Source organism: Dipteris shenzhenensis, chromosome 17 (assembly GCF_047967505.1).
Source record: "Dipteris shenzhenensis isolate YYH24624 ecotype China chromosome 17, Dip_SZ_1.0, whole genome shotgun sequence".
Lineage (NCBI taxonomy): Eukaryota > Viridiplantae > Streptophyta > Polypodiopsida > Gleicheniales > Dipteridaceae > Dipteris > Dipteris shenzhenensis.
Window position 1 is genome coordinate 49,803,421 of NC_141612.1, and position 21,167 is coordinate 49,824,587.

General features: G+C 43.3%; 1 protein-coding gene across 4 annotated transcripts in view; it reads right to left on the minus strand.

The window, feature by feature from the left end:
- LOC147892238 (inositol hexakisphosphate and diphosphoinositol-pentakisphosphate kinase VIP2-like) overlaps nucleotides 1-21,167 on the minus strand; it is a 248,985-nt gene that overhangs the window by 157,538 nt on the left and 70,280 nt on the right. For all 4 annotated transcript variants that reach the window (XM_087388899.1, XM_087388900.1, XM_087388901.1 and 1 more), the window contains one exon: nucleotides 709-862. In XM_087388899.1, coding sequence (XP_087245025.1) covers nucleotides 709-862 — 154 coding nt within the window. The remainder of the gene's footprint in view (nucleotides 1-708; nucleotides 863-21,167) is intronic.

The window sequence follows — 21,167 nt, forward strand, 5'->3', positions numbered from 1 at the left end:
CACACCACCCAAACCATTGTGCAGACACAAATATTAGATTCAATTAACAATAGCCAGGCACCGCATCATCTTCAATTAATCATTCATCCCATCATTTGCAAAGCTGTTACACACTGCTTCCTATGCACAACTCGTTTCAGGATTTATATCAATCAAGCAAGGGCTGAAATTATAGATCAAATTTTCTAGGCACGTATAATGTAGTGCACTCTCTGATTTCAAATCTACAAATACAGACAGACACGTGCACACAAGAGACACATGTTTGCACATTTTCCGTTTCCTCTCCTTTTATAATATGCTATAAGAATGATTTTCCTGCTTGTATTTTAAACAATATATTAGTTTACACTCCTGCCCTGTCTTTCTTATCTTAAATTCAATGTTCTTTGAGAGTGTACATTCTTTAAATGTCTACATTGTAACCCTCATACTTATTACATTATCTTTAGCCCAGAACAACTGCATGCAGCTGATTCTAATTCCACTTAGCTGCTGCAAATGAGAACTTACAACAGTGCAACATCCACAGTAAATGCACAAGGAGTATGCTGGGTATGTTAAATGTATACGACATATGCATCAACTTAAATTTGCAAGTTCTTTTACTTTATCTCTGCATAGTCAGAAGACAAATCAGGTCTTCAGGTCTGCATACTTTCTTTAAAAATCAATTTAGAGATAAGCAAAAAACATCAAATTTATTACCATCAACAGGTTTCTCCACAAATGGCTTGAATATGCGTTTCCCCCTGACTTCTATGTAATCCTCTTCCTCGACAAAATATTTAACATTCTGATCAGGATAATCTCTGTTTACGAGAGCATAGTCTGGAATAGGGATTCCATGTTCCTCCAAACGCTGCCATTGATGCAAGATTCAAAGAAAAAACCTTATAACAAAGAATAAGCACAGACATACATACGAAAGACACCCAAGAAAACACAAATATCCACACATGATCTCACATGCACACATGCAGAAAACACTCACCTTAAATTCCTGTAACTATATCCAAAAGATAGCCTCCATTCTAGAAAAACCTTTGCTGGCTACATCTATCCAAGGAAGTGTGATTGTATCAGAATTATTCCTACACATCAAAGCGGGAGAAATGTGTTGAAAACAACCCCAAGGGTGGTTTCCAGAACCTCTCCTGGTACAAATTCGCAGGTACTAGAAGAGCTGGTGGGCATGGATCAATTTGCAGCAGAGACTTGACCTTCTGGATAAATTCGCAGAAGAGGTGGAGCACTTTGCAAGGCTGAAAACCCTAATCGCAGCAAGCAGGCTGCCCTCCCTCTACTACATGCACTCATCCTGTTCCTCGTCCTGCCTTAACCTCCATCAAAGCCTATAGGCTTCTTCAGCCTGCTCCATGGATTCAGCAATATGCTAATTCTCTATGGCATGTAAGGAAGCCCCTCTCATGGTGGCGGAAGAATCTCGGGATGTTATGGAAGTGTAAAATGCCATTGAAGTAAAGACTTTTTCTTTGGAGATGTATGACAGGTACATTGTCAGTGGGGGTCACACTTGCTAAACGTCACATTGCACCATCCACATGTTTAAGATGTTAGGCTCCTTCAGAGACTATTCTTCATTTGCTTTGGCACTACCCGTGTACTAGGATCCTCCTCAGGAGAATTTCAGATTATCTTCGGATCCGTTTCCCGAGTCACAGATTTGGGAAACATTTCTGGCTCTTTGGCAGATTTATGAAGTCTTTGTCTCAATACTCACTATTCCTCTCTTGGGTGCGATATTGGGCTCTTTGGACAATCTGGAGTGAGCATAATTTGGCATACTTGGGTCGGCAAATCCACAAGTCATATGAATCTTTCCGAGCCTCATTGCGGCAATCCTTATATGATGCCTGCCATGAGGGTGATATGGATGCTTCTTGCATAGAGCTTTTCTTTTTATGTTTCTGATCTTTGGGATACTCTCCATTTCGGAGACCTCCCATCATGTAAATTTATGAGCATATAAATATACTGCACTGGATATTACCAAAAAAAAAAGTAAGTAATACATTTGGACCCCATACGTACAATGGATTCATAAAGAACATTACAATGAATTCACAGAGAACAGAAGCACTCCTCTTACATAATAAAAACTTTTGCTATATTAGAGCTCGTGGAAAAGAAACAAATGACAGACAACGTAAATGGTTCCCATAATGCATCCAAACTGGTCACGAAAGACTCAAAGAGAGAATTGCACACGCAGCTTCCACTTGAGCCAGGGTATCAATTGGCCGCTTCAAAGGTTGGAGTTTCATTCGGTCCTCCATTTGATTGGGAAGCCCTCAAACCATAGCACTAGACCATTTTTGCTTTGAAGAAGAACGACCCCTCCCTCCTCCTTTGTAGTTGGAGAGCAGCGTGGAGTCTGAACACATGGCCCTTGGAAAAAGCTAGAAAAAGTTTATATTCTTTCTCCGTGAGATTGGTTTAAAATTGGTCTTCATGCTTGTTTCCGAAATGTTGAGTTGATCAATGTTTGGGCATGTCGGTGCCCTGCCAATGTTCACTAGGGTACAATTATATATACAGTCCTTTCAAGAAGAGTTCATTTCGAAGTTAAATACCTTGGACACGAATGGCTAGTGTGTGAATCGAACAAGTGCTCCTGTTTCTTCCCTTTTCAGTGCAGCTATTAGGAAGAGAGAGTTTGCACTGCTTAATGTTTGTGAGTGACTTACATCCCTACAAGTAAGCATTACTCTTGGGTAATTTTTACTTAGTGTCAGTTGCTTATTTCGATGATCAAGGACTCTCACATTACAATAATGGCCTTGGTTGCTGATGTGGCTTATTTCTATTAATGCTTGTGATCCTGTCCTTTCGCCTTTGATAGGAATCCAACATGTTGGATTTGTCATAAGTTATTCTTATTGGCAGTAGTTACTTGCTAGTATCCTCAAACACTATGGAATCTATCATGGGGACGTGAATTTCATGCGTAGCTAACCCTGTAGCTACTTCCGTGGTTACTTTGGCCTTTTTGAGAGGACAGACCTAGAGGAAGCGCCCCCTTCCTAGAAGTCCCTAGTCCAATTCTCAGTGCACCCACTAGGCCCAAATGCTTAGGAAAGTGAGGGGTCTATAGGTTAGGCCCAAGGGAAGCCAACGTTTCATTGGTTAGGAGGGTTAGGGCTTTATTGTGGGGACAAACCAAACGTTCCATTGGTGAGGAGGGTTAGAGCTTTAATGAGGGGGACACGTCGCAGCCCCTCGTGCACTCCTTCATGCACTACCTATCATCTCCCCTTTCCTTTCCCTTCTTCCAATGTTATGGATCTCTCTCTCACATTTTCTCACATTTTTTTAAAGGTCTAAAGTTTTTTTGGCACGCATTCCAAGGAATGGCCATCTCAATGCATTTTTGTCTTGCACAAATCCCGAGGCAGCCCGTACGGCTGTACAGACTGCAGCAACTGTATTTAATGCCCTCGTACCGGCTGCATGAAACCTGAGAAGCATGTTGTACGGACCTTTTCTAGTAGTACGGAGCTCTCCTTTCACTGCTTATTGGTAGACATGCCATCCAAGGTGGTCATTTGCTGCTGTCCTGCTGATTGCATGCCTCCTAAGTCAATTGCACACACCCGAGGCAGCTGCCCACATCCCGAGGTGGATATTGATCGCTTCATTGCTGTTGCACGCATTCCAAAGCACTCTTTTCGAAGCAGGGCTTTTATTTGAAGTTGCACGGGTCAGTTCCAAGCTGTAGGTGGATTTTGGCATGGAAGATTAGCCCTTCTTCTCTTGCCATGGCCTCTAGACCCCGTGAGTCTTGCTCTTCTTTCTGTTCTCAGCTCCCAGAGTCTGTATCTCTCTCATTCTCTCTCTTTCCCCTTGGCTGGAAGTCATTTCTACACCCCTCGAGGCCTGGGCAGAGGATAGGTACAGGAAAAAGCTCGCCCCTCTTGCATGGACAACGGGTATGGACATTCTAACTTCCTTTTGGTTTGCTTTTGCTATCTTGGATAGCTTATTGCTTTGCATTTTGTTGTTTGGAGCTCTTTCTGGGACCTACAGGCTATAAGAAGATACCCAGTCATAGAGGGTATGCCTGGGAGGTGTCAAAGAGAGACGGATTGGTTGCAATGTTATGCCTTGAGGCTATTTGAGAACTTCTGGGGATTTGCATTGATGCCTTGTCACACTCAAGTGTCACAGCCATTGAGAAATGCCTTAGTTTTAACCTTGGCACCAGGGTACTAGTGGTGCACTGGAATTGGATGTAGTCAGAGGCCAAGTCTTGGCTCTGGTAGTGGATAATGCAAGCAGAACAGAGTAAAGATATGCCCTTGTTGTAAAGCAAAATGCCACTTTTGAAGAATTATATAAATACCAAAAGGGGCGCCAAAGCATTTGGGGCCAGTGGGTGTCTCGTGTGAATCGTGATGTTTCATTGAGCTAGGGCACTCTAGCCTACATCCAGTTATTCTCAGTTTATTTCTAAGTTTTTTTCAGTGGCGATTAATTAATGGAGGTAATTGGGAATGATGTAATGCGGAAGTAAAAGATGTGAAGCTAAGATAGTTACGGTTTACTGCCCTTTAGTTTACTGAAGGCCAGTTTCATAATCTCCAATAATATCCCTTGCAAACTAAGGGAGACTTTTTTTTTCATATAGTAGTTGCCTCATCTGCTCAGTTCTTCTGTTGGTGTCGATATTGTGCTCTCTGGTCGTTATATCACGCTCTCTAATATTTGACTGTATGAGCACTCTTTGCTGGATGTTTAGTATTTCTTCCATTCATCTTTCCATCGGTCTCTGCAAGATGAAAATTCTCTTGGAGCCCTTCCCCTAGCCCAATTAGAAGTGTTCTATCATTGCTTTTAGTTTATGAGTAGTAGCTATTCTACTTTGAGACCGCTATGAATGCACATTCTCCTAAATAAAATATTGCTTCTTACACACAAAAAATGTGTGTGTGTGTGTGTGTGTGTGTGTGTGAATGTGCACACGCACACACACACGCACACACATCTATACATGTCTGTGTACACACACACAGTTGTGAAATGTATTAGGTTGGCTGAGTTTTGTGAATCGGGGGGTGGATATGTTTATGCAACAATCACACACTAGAGCAGCTCTAATCAAGATTATGACGATTGGTATGATTGTCATGTGTTGTTTTGAGACGTGATCTACTTTTGCAAGCATTATTGTGTAGATACATAGTTCTGCTTAGTCTTGTCAGGTTTATAGGGCTGATCTATAAATGATCAATTTTAAGAAATCCTTTTGTGTAGAGAGTTTGTTCTATTATTGGAACTTCCATGTGTAGTGGATCACCTAAGATCTTGCCTATGTGGTGGATCTATTTCAATACTTCTCTTAAGTAAAGAAGCTGTTGTTAATAATAGGCTTTGTTTCAGCTTTTGAGCAATATGTGGACACTCTAATGTAGGCGTCCTTTTTGGAGAACTTCCTATGTAAACGATCCAATAGCTAATGAAGTTTCTCTACTCATTCACCTTTGCTGTACTCTCTCTCTCTCTCTCTCTCTCTCTCTCTCTCTCTCTCTCTCTCGGTGAAATCTTTGATTGATTATATTATATGAGTAGAGTAGCAACCTCAAAACAAGGTGCTAAAATTACATCAACTGAAAATTTCAGTATATGCCAAAAAGGCCTCATGATCTATGCAGCGAGTCTGCAAGCAATCAAAGAAAGATTGCTATAGAGAATGCATGAAAAAGCCAAACAGAGAGAAAGTAGGATCACCAAAGACTTTGCAATTCCTATATGTCCATAAAGTCCATAGTGCCCAATAGCGAACCCAAATGAAGAAAAGATGAAACTCCGGTCTGGATAGATGAAACCCAAATAGCCAGAAGAGCTTCCGAAAAGGAACAGATGGGAATCTCGTTCGCAGGTGTTGTCGAAGCAAATCAAAAAACTCACGAGAGCACGGACAATGCCAAAACAAGTGAGGCACAGTCTCCGAAGAAGCAGAACATTTGTGGCAAAGTGCAGGAGCAATGTGTCAATGAGCTAATAGCTGTCCAGATGGAAACACTCCCAAAAGAACTCGCCAAAAGAAAACCTGTCGCCGAAGTGATACTTTATAGGCCAAAAGTTACTGTAATCTTTTCCTCCTCCACTTGGTTGGGTGATGCATTCGCCAAATAGAATCATCTCTCTCTGAAACCCAAGATTGAGGCAAAATGATTTTATACAATGCAAGCACAGTAATCTGAGATAGACTCAAAGGACGAGAAGAGGACCCTGGAGAAGTCAAAGTCCAATCTTCCAGCCGGTCTTGGAGTTCCAAAGGAGGAATCGGAACAAAAGGTGAAAGCATAGAAGTAATTTGTTGCCACAAAGGACGATAATGAGAGCCCAATCCATATCTGGTGGCTGCCAGAGAAAGAGGGAGCACAGTACCAGCATCATCTATAACATCAGCAACCAAGGTGATGCCTTTAAACGAGACAAAGTAGGAACGTCGAGGTTCCTGTAAAGCCAAGGGAGGCTGAAAGACTTTCAACCAGTGAATGCTTTTAGCTCTCAAAGAATTCCCAAGCAAAGACTGCCGTCCATTCCATTCCAGATGAGAAAGAACATGCTTCCAGTCAAGAAGCAGCGGGAGACAAAAGGGCAGCCAGGCAAAGTGCCATCAATGAAGCCAAAAAAGAAATCCCATTGATCCAGTTGCAAATGACCAAACGCAGAAATACTGATATGAGTGACCAGAGTTCTAATCATAAGAGCCCAAGGCTGATCACCTTGCAGAAATTGCAGCAACATTTTCCCCCAGTGGTATGCACATGAATATCCGTGATGTTCAATCCACCATGCATCTTGGGAGAACAAATGTGATGCATCGAAAGCAGCCTGAGACTTTTTCTGCCATGTTTGGATTGCCAAAAGATTTCCATAAACACACACACACACACACACATATATTTTTTAAAAGTAGAATCCAGTGCAGTATATTTATATTCTCATAAATTTACAAGATGGGAAGTCTCCAAAATGGAGAATATCACAGAGATCAGAAACATAAAAAGAAAAGCTCTATGCAAGAAGCATGTATATCACCCTCATGGCAGGCATCATATAAAGATTGCCGCAATGAGGCTCGGAACGATTCATATGACTTTTGAATCTGCTGACCCAAGTATGCCAAATTATGCTCACTCCAGATTGTCCAAAGAGCCCAATATCTCACCCATGAGAGAAATAGTGAGTATTGAGACAAAGACCTCATAAATCTGCCAAAAAACCAAAAATGTTTCCCAAATCTGTGACTCGGGAAACGAAGTCGAAGATGATCTGAAATTCTCCCAAGGAGGTTCCTAGAACCCCTACAGTGCCATAGCAAATGAGGGACAGTCTCTGAAGGAGCCTGACATCGTAAACATGTGGATGGTGTAATGTGACGTTTGGCAAGTGTGATTCCCACTGACAATGTGCCAGTCATGCATCTCCAAAGAAAAAGTCATTGTTTCAAAGGCATTTTACACTTCCACAATATCCGGAGATTCTTCTGCCACCATGAGAGGGGCTTCCTGATATGCCACAGCGCATTAGCGCATTAGCATATTGCTGAATCCATGGAGCAGGCTGAAGAAGCCTGTAGGCTTGGATAGAGGTCAAGGCAGGCAGAGGAACAGGATGAGAGCATGTAGCAGAGGGTTGCAATTGCCAATCCATAAGCCTGTCTGTGCCAGCCATAGGAGGAATAGGTAGAAAAGGAAGTAACAAATCAGCAATTTTCTTCCATATCGACTTGTGATGCATTCCCAATGCATAGGACACACACATACACACACACACACACACGTACGCACACATGCACACACACACACACATATATATATTTTTTATATCTTTGGCTCCACTGCAATAAACCAACGAAATTCTCATGTCGCATCCGTTCCACATGTTTACCTTATCCTAGAATCTACAACTTGTAAGGGAAGTAGGATGTGGCAACAATAGTTCACATAGTTGAAGGATCACTTAGGAGAGAGAGAGTGCAGGTAGCAAAAGAGTCGATGATAAAACGCCTTAGCCGTCACGTCAAAGTTGGATAATCAAAAACAAAGGAGTACAAGATACAAGTACCTAGACCTAGGACTAAGTGTCCTAGGTGTCACAAAGGACTAAGTGTCCTATGTGGCCTAAAAGACACTAACACTATAAGTGTCTTTACTTATGCCTACAAGGCTCATACCATGGCCTATAGGCCATCACTAGAACCACCATAGGATGGCCTACAAACCCCCCTCCATGGGATGGCCTGAAGTACTCTGGAAACGTCTCAGAATACCTGGTATTTTCTGGTCATGGTGGCACATGTTCATCCAAAAGGATATAGCCACCTATGAATGTACAAGGGATGTCAGATCATGTAACAAAGGGAACCAAGTGTAACGTCTGTCGAAAGACTTCGAACTTGGGACGAGGAAGTGCCTTTGTAAACATATCTGCTATTTTGTTCTGTGTGGGAACATAGGACAACTCTATGTCTCCTGCTGACAACCGCTCCCGAACATAATGATAGTAAACTTCAATATGCTTGGTACGCGCATGAAACACTGGATTACGCGCAATGGCCAAAGCACTCTAGCTGTCAGTGTAGACAATAGTGGAGGATGTCTGGCGAATACCAACATCTATAAGTAACTGTCGAAGCCAAACACACTCTACTGTAGCGGTGAAAGCTGCCCTGTACTCAGCCTCACAGCTAGATGTGGCAACTGTTGGTTGCTTCTTGCTGAGCCAAGAGATACATGAATTGCCAAGCAAAAAACAATTGCTAGTATGTGACACTCTAGTGTCGGAACATCCTACCCAGTCACTATCCGTGTAAGCATGCATGGTAAGTGAACCCTGACCACCATAGAAGAGCGCTAAATCCCGAGTGCCTCTGAGATATCTGAAGACTCTCTTCACTGCCTGCCAATGCTGTGACCTGGGCATGTGCATGAATCTGCTGAGCTGAGATACTGCATACTGTAAGTTAGGTCTGGTGTGACATAAATAAATAAGGCATCCAACAGCCTGCTGATAAAGAGTGATATCACATGGTGGGCTCCCATCATGAGCTGAGAATTTGAAGCCAGGGTCCACTGGAGTAGAGATTGGCTTGCAATCCTCAAACTGAAAATGATCAAGGAGCTGTCCAATATACTTGGGCTGAGACATCATGATACCCCCCTCAACATGAGCAAACTGAATGCCCAAATAATAATGGAGCTGTCCCATGTCTGGCATGTCAAAAATCTGCTGCAAATCAGCCTTAAAAGCTGCAAATTGTTGAGTATCTGGGTCCGTGATCAGCATATTATCCACATAAAATCAGCACTAAAAAATCAGCAGATCCACTCCCGCGGACATAAAGAGTGGGTTCTGAGGGACTATTCTGAAAACCAAGCGATAGTAAGTGTGCATGAATTTTGGCACACCATGCCCTGGGTGCCTGCTTCAAACCATAAAGGGCTTTTCTAAGCCGGCATACCTTATTTTCAGAATTAACAACCTCAAAGCCAGGAGGTTGTGTGGCATAGACTTCTTCCTGCACATCCCCATGAAGAAAAGAAGTCTTGATGTCAAGTTGGTGCACTTGCCAATGATGATGGGCTGCAATGGCAATAACACATCTAATGGTAGTAATCATGGATCTCAGAGCAAATGTCTCCTCAAAGTCAATGCCTTGTTGTTGGGAATACCCTTTTGCAACAGGACGGGCTTTGTATCGATCTATGCTGCCATCAGATTTCCTTTTTAATTTGTAGACCCACCTGGTTCCAATGGCATGCTTGCCCGGAGGGAGATCTACTAATTCCCATGTGTCATTTTTAGCAATGGAATGTAACTCAGCTCTCATTGCATCCATCCACTCTTTGCTGTCAAAAGCATCTTTATGGCACAGAGGCTCTTCATTGCAAGCTGTAGCAAGGAGTGCAAACTCAAGAAAGTGACCATGCTGTCTATTCCCTGATCTTGTCCGGGCAGCAAAAGGCTGATCTTGTTTGCTGTCCCTCAATGTATCAAAAAGCCATCTGGGTACTTGTCTTTACTGTCTATTGACAGCTCTTTCTTCAATGACTGCATCATGAATAGTGGGATCATTTTGTGCCGGAAGAGAAACCTGCAAATCAGCATGAGGTAGTGGCTGATTATTGCTTGGATGAGGGCCTGCAGGAGGCTCATGTTGCTGGTCAAAGTCCTCTTCTGAGGATGGCAGAGGTAACCAAGATTCAAAGGCATCAAACATGTCAACATCTGGCTTAGCTTTGCAGTCCACAACAGGAGAAGCTGAATGTTCAGCAAAGATCACATCTCTACTGACAATAATCTTCCCAGTATTTGGTTGGTATAACCGATACCCTCTGCTCTCCTGGCTGTAACCAATAAATATGCATTTGATTGCCTTATCATCAAGCTTATGTCTCAGCTGAGATGGTACATGAACATATGCAAGAGACCGAAAAACTCTCATGTGTGAAAGTGATGGCTTCCTGCCTTTCCATGCTTCATAAGGTGTAATGGTCTGCAATGCCCGTGTAGGTGATCTATTCAGCACATAGTTGGCACACATCACTGCATCAAGCCAAAATTTATTGGGCAAAGAAATGGCCCTAAGCATGCATCTGGCCATCTCCATTGTCGACCTCTTTTTCCTTTCAGAAAAAGGATTCTGCTAAGGAGTGTAAGGAGTAGTACATGAGTGAATAATGCCCCGTGAAGACAGAAAGGCATCAAACTCCTTTGACATATACTCTCCCCCCCTATCTGTGTTGAGGGTGACAAGCTTGCATCTTGATTCATTCTCAACCATATTCAACCATCTCTGAAAGCATAAGAAAACTTCAGATTTGGCTTTTAAAGGATATATCCAGCAATATCTTGTGAACTCACCAATGAGAGTCATGAAATACTTGTACCCCCCAATGGCATTTGCCCTCATTGGACCACAGACATCACTGTGCACTAGCTGCAATTTCCTTTGTGAGAGTGTTGGACAATTCTTTTGAAAAGGAAATCGATGCATTTTACCCAAAAGACAGTCCTCACACACATGTTTGGAAACTGTGTGAGTTTGAGGTACATCATTTGCCATCTGCTATGAATGTAGCTTTGCAAGAGCTCTATAATTGAGATGGCCCATTCTCTCATGCCAAAGATGAGTTTCAGCAAGCTGTGAATCTGAAATAGCCAATGCTTCAATAGAAAGTGCAGCTGAGTGATGATCAAGGTAATAAAGCCCCTTTTGCAAAGTGCCAGTGAGAACTATGGCATTGTCATCATGAAGATCATAAACTAGGCATCTGTAGCCATCAAAAATAACTATGAAACCTGAAGTGGCAATTGCTGAAATTGAAATCAATTTGACTTCAATTCCAGGCACAAAAAGAACATTTGTCAGAGTAACAGGATGGCTTGAAATGGATGTGAGCTGCACATCTCCAATTCCTTTAACAGCATATGAAGCATTATTAGCACATGTGACAGTCCCCCTCAAGGTGCATCAGCTAAAGAATGAAACAACTGTCTGCAAGATGTGACATGCTTGGAAGCACCACTATCAAAGTACCAGGACTGAGCATCATTAGCAGTAAAGAATGCATCAGCTTTGGAGGGATCAAATGAGCAATGGACAGCCCATGCCCAATCATCCTGAAGAGCATGTGCATGTGAAGCATCTTCTGGCTCATGGGATTCAATAGCACGAGAGGCATTAACTGTTAATCCTTCTTTCTTTTTCTCCGAAGCAATGCGCTTCCTGCATTTTGAAATGTCATGTCCAGGCTTGCGACAATAGTTGCATCTTTTCTTCTTTGACTTATCTGCTGTATTTTTAGATGCATGGGAAGAATTACAGCTACTATGTGCAGATTTTGGCTTGCCCATAGGCTTGGAAGCCTTGCCTCTTCCTATCTGCTGTGAAGCAAATGCATGATCAAGAATAATGGCTTGTCTATTAGCTCTACTTTGCTCTTCCTGCAAAAGCAAAGTAACTAGCTGATCAAAAGAATAGTGGTCTGGATTACCCATGGCCACTAATCGAAGGGTTGTAGCAAACCCTTGATATGTATCTGGCAGTCCATTCAATGTGGTACTGACAAGCTGTGAATTTGGCACCACCTCATCAATGTTGGCAAGCTGTTCCATGAGGTCCTTGACCTTTGTCACGTATGCATCCATAGAGTCACCTTCATTCATATTGACTTCCTGTACTTGCCTTCTCAAATATGCAACACGAGCTTCATTGCGATTCTCTTGCATGATAAAGCAATGCATGAATGTGCATTTGCATCTCTTGCATCCCATCTTGACTATTCTTGAGTCGGAAGAGCAGCAACAGGAGTGCTAGAGGAAGAGGCATCAGGAGGAGTACCCCCTGCAGAGGGACCAGCAGTAGAGGCAACCACTGTAGCATTTGCTGGCCTTAGATCAGCCCCAAAAACAATATTCCACAAATGCTTTGCAACTAGAATATGTTTCATGAGATAAGACCACATCGGATAGTTGGTGCCATCCAACTTATCATCTTCACGAAGAACTCCAAATAAATCTTGATTGTTCCCAGCCATAGCAAATGTGATACCCTGAAAAAGACCTAAAAACCCAAAAGCCTCAAGGCTATCACTGCAAAAAGCTGGCTGTCCAAAAATGACAGCAAATATCTGCAAATTTATGACCCAAATCAAAGAGCAAATGCAGATCTGACCCAAATGTGACTGTGGCAGGCAATGTTCACTACAAAAACAGCAAATCTGGCAAAAGCCCCAAATTTATTGAGGGCAAATAGGCCAAAACGAGGGCAAATACAGAAAAGTCCCAAATTTTGCTGAAATTTGGCAAATGTGACCCAATGTAGGTGAATCTGACTCAATGTCTTGCAGAAAAGACTCAATGATTGAAAATCTGACTCAATGTCCTGCAAATAGGACTCAATGTTCTCCAATCTTTCCCAGTGTATTGCAAACAACAAGAGATTGCAGACCCAATTCCAAAGCCCCAATATTCTTGCAAGAAATTGCAACCAAAGAAGGTGAAATGAACTGAAAGCCCTAAAAATTACCAATGTCTTGAATGTGACTTTGTACGTGCAACACCTGTACGGAGATCTCGAGAGAAGTACTAGCTGTACGGACAGCTCAAGTACCAGATCAAGTACACCGTACGATGTACAGTGTACGACCGTACGTTGTACGAAGATCTAAAGTACTGCAATTGTACGGAGGCTCCCACGTGTAGGTACAGAAGATGTACGTAGTGCAGTACGATCAGTACGGACAGTACAACGATGCAGAAACTGATCTGTACAGTGGCTCTAGTACGAAACACATCGCAATGAAGTACAGTACGGCGCAGTACTGAGTGCATGTACGGAGTGCAGGTACGAATGTGGTGCAGGTACAGTTTGTACGGAGTGCAGGTACGGACGTACGCCGGGGGTACAAATTTGTACGATGACGCAGGTACACACTCGGTTACGACAGATGTACGGGCAACTGCAAGAAACGTACGATATCCGTACGTGACTGTACGGACTGTACAGACAAGAGGCACAGGAAGCAAAGCTAGGCTCTGATACCACTGAAGGATCGCTTAGGAGAGAAAGAGTGCAGGTAGCAAAAGAGTCAATGATAAAACGCCTTAACCGTCACGTCAAAGTTGGATAATCAAAAACAAAGGAGTACAAGGTACAAGTACCTAGACCTAGGACTAAGTATCCAAGGTGTCACATAGGACTAAGTGTCCTATGTGGCCTAAAAGACACTAACACTATAAGTGTCTTTATTTATGCCTACAAGGCTCATACCATGGCCTATAAGGCATCACTAGAACCACCAGAGGATGGCCTACAATAGTTTGGCATAGAGGCATACCTACCAAACAACCAAAACTAACGGCTAAAAGTAGTCTCCCTACGATGTGAACAAGTAGGTCCCACTAATAATGCCCTTACCAAAGAACGCCACAAGAAAAACAACTGCTTGCGAGGAAGCTTACTGCCCAAGAGGCGCGAAGACAAACCTTCCATCAAGCAAGAGATTTGTCTAGATGCCAAAAAGTTTAAGATTTAGGGTTTAAGATCTAAGGGTTAATGGTTTACAATCTGGAGTTTAGGGTTTAGGATCTAGGATTTGGCTAGGGTTTAGCATTTATGAATTAGGGTTTAAGATCTAGGGTTTATGGTTTAGTGTTTAAGGTCTAGGGTTTAGGGTCCAAGATCTAGGGTCTAGGATCTAGTGCTTATCTAAGCTTTAAGGATGGGGTTTAGGGTCTAGGGTCTAGGGTTTAGGGTCTATGGTCTAACTTCTAGGCTCTAGAGTCTAGAGTTTAGGATTTATGATAATTGGGAAGTTTTGATTTGATACATACCTGTAGATTTCTAGGTTTAAAAGTTTACAACCTAGAGATCTGTTGTGCTTTTTTTGTGATTCCCATACTATTGCATCCATAGTGGTGGAAGTAGCAAATGAAGGTCTCCAAATGAAAAAGGAGAGTAACTTGGAAGAGCTCTATCAAACTTCCAATCCAAGAGAGGAAGAGTAGTAAACAGGGCAGGTACAAGCTGAAAAGATTGTAGCATACACTACAGAGTGCGCCAAAAAGACTTGTGATGAAAACAGAAACAATATTGTCTTCTAGCCTTAGGAAAACAAAGAGTGCTGCCCCACTAATCCACCACATCATCCACTGTAGAAACAGCAAAGCGATGTAAAAAATATGCCTTTCTAGGCTGAAGATGAGCAAAAGGGGAATCAAACACATGACTCCAATGTAAACTTTGGTCGCTAGGATCTAGAGGGACCTAACCAATGCAAACCAAGCCAAAAGCTGCTGCCGACCATGAATCAAGCAAGTAGAAAAAGGACAGCCTGGAATACGAGGCCACAAAGGCGATGCCAATCACACTCACGTAGAGGTAAAAGTTTTGATTTACTGAAATTCACGTTCAGCCCAACCTCGAGATCAAACAAATCCATCATCTGCATAAGATGCCTAACATCCGCGCTCCGCACAAAGAAACAAGAATCATATGCAAAAGCCCAACTTACAAAAGGTGTGCCTCCAGGAAACTCAATACCATGCAAACAATGCTGCAAAACCAAGGCATCCACATGCATCAACAATGGATGAGTAGCAATCGCAAAAAAGCAAGGCACTAATAGGACAGCCTTGACAAACAGAGCAGCCCAAGGTCCATGAAGAAGAGAGAGCATGATATAAAAGGCAAGAAGTTGTGCCATCTTCACAAAGCCAGTAAACTACCTTTTGCATCGGGGTCCAAAGCCCAACCACTGCATAATAGCTGTAATAAAATCCCATCTGACAATGTCAAATGCTTTTTAAATATCAACCTCCATAATCAGAACATCCTGCAGGGTGTATTTGGCATATTCAATGCCTACGTAAGCATTTGCAATATTGTCTATGATTTGCCTACGAGGCACAAAACCATACTGAGCAGGGTGCAAGCCCATATATAAGAAATGTGATATGCACAAGACCAGCATTTTAGAAATCAGCTTATATACAACAGTGATTGGCCACCAATCTGACAAACATTGGCATAGGGGCTTTTTGGAATCAAACGCTGTAGAAGCTCCATAACGCGCCAGGTGTCACGATAGAGTGCACCGGATACAAGGGGATCCCACTCCCTCGTCCCATGGCCATGCATGCCCTCTCTCTCTCCCAAAAAGGCCAACGGGATGAGAGAGAGGGGTCTCAACCCTCTTTTAAATCCAAGGGATCCAATCCTTCCATATTGCTTATGGGATTGGACCCCCACAAATACACATGGCAGCCAACGCCCAAAGAGCTCCATTACCTCAGAATCCAATTCATCCACACACTAGCCACAAGGGGGTGCCCAAGGGGGTTAGCCCATTTCCAACACCCCCCGTGGGCTAAGCACCATGAAAGGTGAGCTGCCAAACCAAAGGCCGGCCCCAACCAACAAACCGGGGGACACCACAAACAGCACGAGGTCAGCAAATTTAAGCTCTCCCAAAGTGCACAAACGTGTCACCACCAAATAAAGCCGCCGGTGCAAGCAGCCTTAATTGTCGCATTGAAATCGCGCCGCGAATCACGACCCTCCACGGGGAGGTTGCACTTAATGCCCACAGTGCAACTCACGACTTTCTGCACAACACCTAGTCTGCCAAACAGTCCGCCATGGGTCGCCACTTCCCGAGGCGTGCACATCCAGAGATCTGAAGCCACAGCCGCCACGCGACCACTGCACAGTCCACCTACTCTGAGACCATGTAGAAGCTCCAAAAGGCACCATGTGTCACGACGGGGTGCACTGGGTACGGAGGGATCCCACTCCCTCGCCCCATAGCAATGCATGCCCTCTCTCTCTCTCCCAAAAAGGCCGGCGGGATGAGAGAGAGAGGTCTCAACCCTCTTTTAAATCCAAGGGATCCAATCCTCCCATATTGCTTATGGGATTGGACTCCCACAAAGACACGTGGCAGCCAGCGCCCAAAGAGTTCCATTAACCTAGAATCCAATTAATCCACACACTAGCCACAAGGGGGCACCTGAGGGGGTTAGCCCATTTCCAACAAACGCAGCAATCCCTTTTCCCACGATGAAGCCATATTGCCAAAGAGCCACACATTATTGATCATAGGCAATAGGATAGGACTCAATAGATCCCAAAATTCAGCAAAAAACCCAACTGCTAGGCCATCCCATCCTGGGGATTTAGAACGCCCCAACTTAGACAATGCTGCTTTCAATTATTGATCCATATAAGGCAGCTCCAGCTTATGTGCTTCCTCCTGGAAGAGAATTGGTTGATCATTGCGAAGCAAAACATTCCGGGCATTACCCCCAAAGGTAGAGTAGGAGGGGCCGCAAACATATTAGAATAGTATTTTTGCACCACATCATCAAGCTGTTGCCTATTTATTGTCCACAAACCATTCTGATGCTACACCCGATGCAAAGAATGCATATGGCGAGAAGTATGAAGGCTTTTGAAGCAAGCCTTAGAAGAGCAGCATGTATCCTGCATGGCTTTCTCATGAAAGCAAAGCTGCCATTTTCTTAGCTTCTGCTGATCATTCTCAGCCAAGCAATGAAGGGCTGCTGGAAAGCAGATTGGTCATCCATCAACAATTGGCCCTGCTGTGCTACAAAAGTGAAGTGCTGAATCAAAGCCTTTGCCTCTACCACTTTTCCCCATGGTAGCATTTGCCATAACTTTTAATCAGATCCTGCATACCCAGTGAGAAACAGTCGCCTGCCCAGTCTACATTGACAGAAGCATGCAAGATAAGTCTACAAATGAGAGCCTTGACCATCGCTTGAAAGGCATGGTGCTTCAGATAAGAATTTCATGAGGCGGCTACACATCATGCATTGGTAGCCGATAATGCAAGGTCATATATACTGGAAAGTGATCAGATAAGCGCAAAGTATAATCCAAATGTATCTCACAAGTGAAATTATCAAAACTGTGCCACATGAAGCATGTACCATCAATCGGAGCAAGCCCAATACTGAGTAAATGCATTATGATGGAATGTGTATGCAACATCAGCAAGCATAAGATGCTGCCAGAAATTATAAGCACGCAACGTGTCAGACATGATTTTCCATACATCCTTTTCTCTTTGCATCATGTGAGAACAATGAGCACTACTATCGTCAATGCTAGGATGAATTCGTAAAATCTTCACGTATGAAAGCATTACCCCTCCCGGGATAATCTGCCAGCCCGAACCACAGAAGTGGAAGAGGCATAAAGTGAAGTAAAGTCATAAGTACCCCCATTTATGATGCATCTGACAATGAGGTAACGACCATGCAGGTCATTATATACCATCTGCAGCTGTAAATCATGATGAATCAGCATGTCAAATTCCTAGAAAGGAAGCATGGCCAGCATTAAAGATGTGAAATCCCGCAAAGACACCTTCATTGCCCAGTGTTGATTATGTTCTTGCAAACAGACAATTTGCAGCTTGTGAAACATAATGTAAATCCCCAAGCACCTCCATTTATTTATATTGCAAAGGCCCTGAACATTATGCATAAAGCATTTGATTGGTATGAACATATGTACAAACCAGTAGATGTAACATAACATCAAAGCTATTCCCGCATGGACGCAACAGGCTATGGCAGGCCAGCATATTCCTGATAAGCATTCCCTTGATCGTCATTAAAAATAGGGCTAGGGGAAGAGACGAGATCATCAAAAGGCAAGGCTACCAAACACATAGGATCAGCACGAACCACTGTGGCATAAGCCTGCCAACCCCAAATCCATCAACTGCCACAATCTCCTTCGAGGATGATGTATTTTCCGTCTAATTTCTATTAGCCATTGTCCTTGGCTTGAATGCTTTAGGCGATTGCCAATCCAATGAAAAAGCTTTCCCTCCAGCTGGCATTTTGTCCTCTTCCTTGGAAGGCATAATCTGCAATTTAGCCTTGTCTTTTTCAGCCACTGATGGGGGTGATGAGTTCCTCGAACCACGAGTGCGTGGTACTGCTGCAGGCTTTGCCAAAGAAGCATCATTCGAGTGTGCAGCCGTAGGAGAAGGTTTCGATGATACATGTCAAAATTCAGGTTGCATATATTCAAATTTGCCACATTCAGACCAAGAACCTGTGAATTTAGCCCATGTCAGTTTGAAGAAAACATCTTGGAATGGCATGCCCACCATATCAACCTGATTGCTCAAGAGTTTAGGCTAATGTCATGGGTTACAATGCAACATTCTATAATAGTTCAATTCAAGGTTTCAAGAAAGGACGAAGCAAAGATAGAGAAGCATTGGAAGGCTCGCATTGTTGGGTTTTGTAATACCAAAAAGGGACTCAAGATGAAGCTTCGGCATGCGTAAATGGCTCAAGATATGAACATAGATCCTACAAATCAAGCTTGCTTTCCTTCAAATTGTATGTATTATTTACATTGTCATTTTTACATTGTGACAACTTCATGTGTCCATTCTACTGTGTATGTTTATGTGTGTTCAGAGGGGCAGCCACTGGCCACCAATATATCATACTTCCCATGTGAGGAGAGAGGAAGTGGTCCCACAAAATCTAAGCCCGCCGACCTCTCAAATGATCCATATTTTAGTAGAGGGTTTAAGGGTCTAGGAACCAAGGGCATGCACCCATATGCTTGGCACACTTCATAGCTTTGGCACCACTCATGGACATCTTTGTTAAGCCTAGGCTTGTAATACCCAGTATTAAGAATCCTACACATTGTGCTAGCTGAGGCAAAGTGACCTGCACATTCATTGCATAGCTCCATAATCCTTTTAGATTCTTCTAAGCATACCACCCTCTTGAGAATCTTATCTTTACCTTGCTTGAAGAGAACATCACCTAGAATTGTGTAAGGGCGATCTTTCCTTACTAGACTTTGCTTCTATTGAGGGCTCAATCCATGAGGAAAATATATTATATCCAAGTAACATTGGATATCTTAGGAGTTGACCAACCTGTATCTATCAAAGCACAAGTTAGGAATTTTGAAAGAAGACAAGGTTCTTGTAGCCAAACCCATCAGCTTTTTGATTATCTTTTCTTGAAACATGCACAAATTTGTAGAAGTCAAAAGCTTCTTTTAACTCCATTTTTCTTTTATATGATTCTTGTAGATTAGGACTTCTTGCCTTGTATTCTCTCTCCTTTAACCTCTATCTCTCTCACTCCCTCCTTTAGGCAATCTTCTAATCCATAAATTGATGCATTATACTCGACCACCTTATTTAATATGGCGTTTGGAAATTCTATATCCTTGGCCCATCCCTCTTTTCCTTCTGAATAAAACAAAATGATGCCCCCAGCTCCACATTGCCTAGAAGGGCTAAAGGTGGAGAAGTGGTCCTATCATTGTCCCACAACACACAAAAGGAGTTCACATCGCCAAGAGCACATGCCGGAGAAACCACTCTCCCCAATGCTTCAGCCAAGTAAGGCAATGCAGGCCTGCAATATAAAGTTAAGTCTACCACCTCAACGCACGTTGGGCATCTGTGATGAATAAGGCTTTGATAGTTCTTGGTAGACATCCATGGATAAACATGCACATTTGATTTCCCAAAAAGAGAGGAGATTTTTGCAAGAGTTGTCGCTTATATTGGGCATCCTTCATAGAATCCTTTGCTTGCCTTATAAAAGCCCTCAACGAAGCAACCCTTAGGCAGGGATTTCAACCATTGTGCCACATCTCCTGCATCAGGCATACGTCCTGGAGAAAACAAAACCACTGCTTTTTGAGCCAAGCTCATGAGAGGTGCATACAGAAGCTAGCGTGGACAGAAACACGAAACTATCGGGCAGGTTTATCACCCAAAGCTTGATTCCTTTCAGAAAAACCTTCCTGCAATGTATCAAGAATGGTTGCAGCTCCGGATTTGCACATGGCTCTGAATTTTCTACAACAACCTGATGGTGCTTGGGGCCGTTCCTCTTGAACTGAAGAGCATCCATTCGCGGTAACAAAGGACTGAAGTAAGAGATAAAAAACAGGGCTAAAGAGGGCATGAAGATAAAAGCACTGTAGATGCGAGATATGAACAGCAAAGGGCCCAGGAAAGGACAGGCTTAGGTAGTAGAAAAAAGGGGCTAAACTGGGCCGCAAAAACCTTAAGTATAGGACAGTTTAAAGGCTGGAAAAGGGGAATTATGGACAGGTGAAAACAGAGATCATGACAGGGTCTATGAACAGTGAATGAAAGAGGGAAGTAAAAGTCGATGAAGAAGGAAAACCCACGATGTAGGGGTAGCACAACTACAAGTAGAAAATTATGAGTCAATTGCACAGTCACACTGAGAAAAACCCCCACACACTCATCCACTCTGTGGTGAACAACAAGAGAGTAATCTAGGGTGGCAGAAGATAGAGCAGAGGCAGAGAATAGTCGCGGACTGCAGTAGAAGTCCGAGGTGACCTTCGCAGAAGACAAAGTGCTTGAAGGGGTCTCGCAGAGCAAACACGAGCAGGAACTGAGTGCCCAGAAGGTTGCGCAACTGCTAGGAGGACCCAAACGAGGGGATGGGGCCCGGGGGAGGCTGGCTATCCGATGGCACACAGGAAAGAAAAGGGCGAGCTCCACCGACCTGCTCTCTGTCTCCCACACACAATGCGCGACTGCTAGGAGGACCCAAACAGGGGCTGGGGG